The 4,924-nt window shown below is 40.9% G+C and overlaps 1 protein-coding gene across 2 annotated transcripts in view; it reads left to right on the forward strand.

Moving 5' to 3' along the window:
- The window catches only part of LOC113406891 (inhibitor of nuclear factor kappa-B kinase subunit alpha), a 75,172-nt gene that overhangs the window by 31,774 nt on the left and 38,474 nt on the right, over positions 1–4,924 (forward strand). For both annotated transcript variants that reach the window (XM_026653737.1, XM_026653736.2), the window contains 2 exons: positions 1,713–1,815; positions 3,482–3,605. In XM_026653737.1, coding sequence (XP_026509522.1) covers positions 1,713–1,815; positions 3,482–3,605 — 227 coding nt within the window. The remainder of the gene's footprint in view (positions 1–1,712; positions 1,816–3,481; positions 3,606–4,924) is intronic.

The following is a 4,924-nucleotide window of genomic DNA, read 5'->3' on the forward strand; positions in this document are numbered from 1 at the left end:
TCCAATACCAAAATGCTTAGGAGAGAAGTGTTCTCCTTCATATTGTGCTATTTGCTGCACATTTACTCCTCAGGCCCATAGAGACAGAATGGATTTCAGGCCCTTTTGTTACATGAGGCTTGTCAGCCAAATCTCCAGGATCGGATATAGCTAGAGGATCTGAGTGGAAGGATAGGAGACCTGAATTGGCTCATAGTACTTCTGGATCCAAGAAGTCTTCTGGTTTTGGGACCAAACTTCGCTTCCAAGTCGATTTGAGCTTGCAGTAGCCAAATCCTCTGATCTAACTCCAAAGATATTACAACCTCCATCAGAGCTCGTTCTAGCTAAGGATCATAAAGCTCAGGAGAAATTGCCTCAACCAAGCACTTCAGTTATGAGGAAAAGAGAGGCCAAACTGAAGCATATCTCAAGTGGTTCTTTGGGCCATTCAGAACTCAGCGTGGATCCAAGACCTAAAGATATAACAACTATGGCTCATTCTAAGGCAGTGGTTCCCAAACTGGGGTTCATGAACCCCTGGGGGCTCGCAAAATGTTACAGGGGGTTCTCGGGGGAAAATTCCCTAATGGTGGACAGGGCTGTCCCTAGGGATCTCGGGCAACCAGCAGCCTGGAGCCCTGGGGACTTCCAAGAGCTATGCAGATCAAAGCAAGCATATCTATCACACTGAGGAGATTTTAAACTTCAAGACTCCTTATAAGAAATGGAAAGGGAGTGGATATTGTTTTGCTGTTTTTAAATTTAAATAGACTGCTAGGGTTGTTTTTAAAATTATTATGAAGAACAAGTTTAAGCTTTCTTGTAACGTGCGTTGTTTGCCTGGACTGCTCAAGACCCGAATGCTTGTGCAGGAGGAACTCTTTGAGTTGGCTTCTTAAATACCTTCATGCTGTCTCACATCTGATACTCCTTGATGAAACATAGGAGCCTTGTCTTATAACAGGCTTAATCAAAGTGACACAAGCTACAAAAGTGAGATCTTGGAAGAGTGTTGATGTTTTCATAATGTAATAAAAATACTGTAATGATAAATAATAATAATAAATAGTGTGTAATAAGCATGTCAGAAAAACAAATTTTATATTTCCAAGATCACTGCTTTTATAATTTATGCTCAGGTAAGGGAGAAAATCCCTGGAAATATTCTTTTTTAGGAGGGGGTTTGCGAGACCTGACATTTTAGTGAAAGAGGTTCATGGGTTGTTAAAGTTCGGGAACCACTGTTCTAAGGGAATGGATCTGAAAACGAAACCACAACTAGGTCTCTTGACTTATTGCATTTGTTTAGAAGAGTGATTTTCAACCTTTTTTATTTGTGGACCCCTAAAAATTTTTGAAGCCCCAAAGGACACTGCTGTTCAAAAGAATCCAATCTTGGGCTTGTGTATGGGGTCTGAACCTAAGCTGTGCTTCATGTGTCTATCCTTCTGAGGCCAGGGGTCAATATTTTAAAAAAATAGGTACTTAATGTTAGGATCCCTAGTCCCTGTTTAAGGACCTAAATAGAATAGCTCGATTCACCAAAGTGCTGAGCTCTCATCAGCTCTCAGTGTACAAAATGATGGTTGTATTTGAGATCAGCATCTCCTCTAACTAGTTCATAATATTGCATAGTAGAAAACCGTTGGATTGGTGAGATGTGTTGAAGTCCTTTTGATGACAGTTTGTGTTTGGGATTCTCTGTTTATAATCTTTCTTTTCCTCACCAGAGAGGCTGGGACAGTTACATGGTTTATTTGTTTGATAAAAGCAAAATTGTGTATGAAGGACCCTTTGCTTCCAGAAGTCTGTCTGACTGTGTAAATTACATTGGTAAGTGTATTCCACTAGACTTTGAACCTGAATGCCCTTCAACTAGTTTAATAACCAAATTTGTCTTGCCTTAAAAATCTGCATCTACAGAGTGTCTGTCTGAGCTATTTTCTCTTTAAGCTTTTTAAAGATTTATATTAAAATCCCTGAGCATTGAGGCAACACGGTCCATCTCCTTTGTCAGTAAAGAAATCCCAGCCAAATAGAACCACAACCGGTGTGGCCAAAAACTCTATAGTGTGAGTTCCTGTGGGAGCAGACTGCTATGGAAGCATATAAGTTAGAATTAGATTCCAGAACCTCTTTTCCCTCCTGTTCCTCTTCAGAATGTAATAGATTGTATTGTTATGTGGCATGCACACAAGGACTAAGATTATACATGCAACCTTAACTTTGGCATCTCCTAATTGTTGAGTGCTCAACTGTGCAACATTAGTGTTCTTCAAATGTAGTGTTTTTTCTGGAATTATGTGTACAGCACTATAGATGTGCATGGGATTTTATTGACAAATAGCAGTTCTTCTGTGCGTGATTGCACATGTCCATTCCACTGTAGGTGTGTGAGTGCTCCAGGGCACAATTGTCAGAGAGTTTTCCCCACGTGGTACTCATTGAGGCAGCACAAGCGCCCTCTGTGCCTTGTGCATGGTACACAGACAAACAGGGCGGAGCCACCCTGACCCTCCTCAGTTCCTTCCTGCTGCCCACGATGGTTGTTGGCATTCCTTTTTCTTGCTTCTGCAAGTCTTTTTGTCAAGCATGTAAATAGTGTCAATTTGTAAGTTTCTGTACAGTTAGTGTAGGTTGGTTAGTTAATGTAGTTTTTAAAAAAACTGGTTTTGTGGATCTGGCACCCAGTCTGCGTACCAGCCCTAGTACTGGAGATATGCCAAGCTCTCTGGTTTTCAAGTCTTGCCACTCTTGTAGTAAGGCACTGCCTAACAGTGACCCTCCTCCTAGTTTCCTTAAGTGCTTGGGGGAGGCTCACATGAGCGACAAATGTAGCATTCGTAAGGGCTTTAAGTGCTACTCCAAGAAGGACAGGGCAGCCAGACTTACATACCTGCTGCTGGGATTGGTGCTACATTGTCTGAACCATCTACCTTGGTCCAGGTACCAAGTGCCTTGGCATCAGTTAGCAGCGCATCTCCAGTGTTACTGGTACTGAGAGGCAGATTGGTGTCGCTGGTACCAAAGAGGAGGCATTGTACACAGGACTTGGTACCTGAGTCCTCAAAGGAGGGAAGAGCGTGAGCTTATCTAAAGACTTGGGAGTGTGCCCATAGAGGAGGCACTCTCCAGGGCACACCTCTAAGCAGGGAAATTCATTGACTCCAGAGCCCAGTATGGGCCAGTTGAGACCGACAAAAGATCAAAATCCTATGTGTTCCTGCCTAGCTGTTCTCACCATCAGGAGTATACTAGAAATCATTTGACTGAGTTAGAAATGTCTGAATTCTGATGATGTTTTGTAATTTTTTAATGAGTCTGTTGACTGGATCTTCACCCATTATTTTATTATTTTCTTGAAATAGATTATTTTTGTAGCTAAAAGAGTCTTGCAATGTGAAAAATAATGCTGGCAGTGGTACAGAAATGCAATGTCAGTCTCACAAATATTCTAGGAAACTTCATTTATACAGTTTTCTTTTTCTCTTGTGTGCAGTACAGGACAGCAAAATCCAGTTGCCAATTTCACAGCTGCGTAAAGTGTGGGCAGAAGCCGTGCACTATGTGACTGGGCTAAAAGAAGATTACAGCCGGCTATTCCAAGGGCAGAGAGCTGCAATGTAAGTTGGTGCAAATTCAGTAGACCAGGAAGAGAGATGTGTACATGGAAGATGTTTGAACTGAAAGCTCTATGAATTAAAGGATTCTTGGATACCCACCCTTTTGAAGTGCTTTGTTCTTTTTGTCCATAAACTTAAATTGTAAACCAGATGAGAATTTGTCCTAATCTGTTAAATATTCAGTGCTGCTATATATTATTAATATTTACATCAGTAAAAGCAACTTCAACTTTAAAAATCAATAAGCTAGAGGCTGTTTCTGTAGCGTTGCTTATTGCAACTGGTCTGGGTTTATGGTGGCTGTAGTTTTATTCTTGCAAATGCGTTTTAGCAGTAAGTGTAGATTGAGAATTCAAATGGCTGGTGATCAAGACTATTTTGTCCGAAGGAATACTTTGTGGTCTTCATTAGGTCATAAATCATAGCAGAAGATGCTGAGCATTTTCAAAGGTGTATTTTCCATCAAATGTAATTGTATCCCAGATAAAAACTGCGTTGAACTGGAGTTAAGGTTCAGCTCAAATTAGTAATTTTGAGTAAAATATGTTGCCCCAATGATGTAATTGTCCCCAAAACAAACATTAACAAGCCCAGGAAATGCCAAATTAAAGTTAACCTTTAAAAGAAAAGATTAGTGCATGATCGCAGTTGTAGTCCCAGATTAGTTTAAAGTAAACTGATTTTTAAAGACACAGTAGATTTTTTTTTTTTTTTTTTCTTCATGGTGTCACAAAGACCATTAGTCCATTTAAAAAACAGCATTCAAATGTAGCCTGTGCCCAAGATTTCAGTGAGTGTTTACTATATTGTAAATTGGAAGTTTCTGTTACTCGAAGACTGTTCGGAACACAAGGTAATTACTTTAGAACCCACTTCAGTATTTAAATTTTTAACTCCTAAACTAATGGATTTACCTGCAAATACTCAGAAAATTCATTCTGTGTTCAGAGTACATGCTGTAAGTTTGGTGAGGGTACGCTGCATTCTTCTTCGTACCCCAGAGTGGTCGAATCTCCACCTTATGTGCAAAACTCAACTCAGCCTTAACTGTGGAATCACAACTAGCAGCTCCCATTATATTTATTCAGTTTTATTGAATGTAACAAAACAGTACTCCTCACTGAGGGGTACCTTCACAGGCTAAATTTAAAGTTTCAAAGTTCAGTTCTATGAAATAACACAAGCAGGGCCGGCTCCAGGCACCAGCTTCTCAAGCAGGTGCTTGGGGCGGCCATTCCAGACAGGGGCGGCAGTTCCAGGTGTTCGGCGGCAATTCGGCGGACGGTCCCTCACTCCGCCTGGGAGTGAAGGACCTCCCG

The sequence above is a fragment of the Terrapene carolina genome, unplaced genomic scaffold (genome assembly GCF_002925995.2).
Source record: "Terrapene carolina triunguis isolate 2854851 unplaced genomic scaffold, T_m_triunguis-2.0 Scaffold148, whole genome shotgun sequence".
NCBI lineage: Eukaryota > Metazoa > Chordata > Testudines > Emydidae > Terrapene > Terrapene triunguis.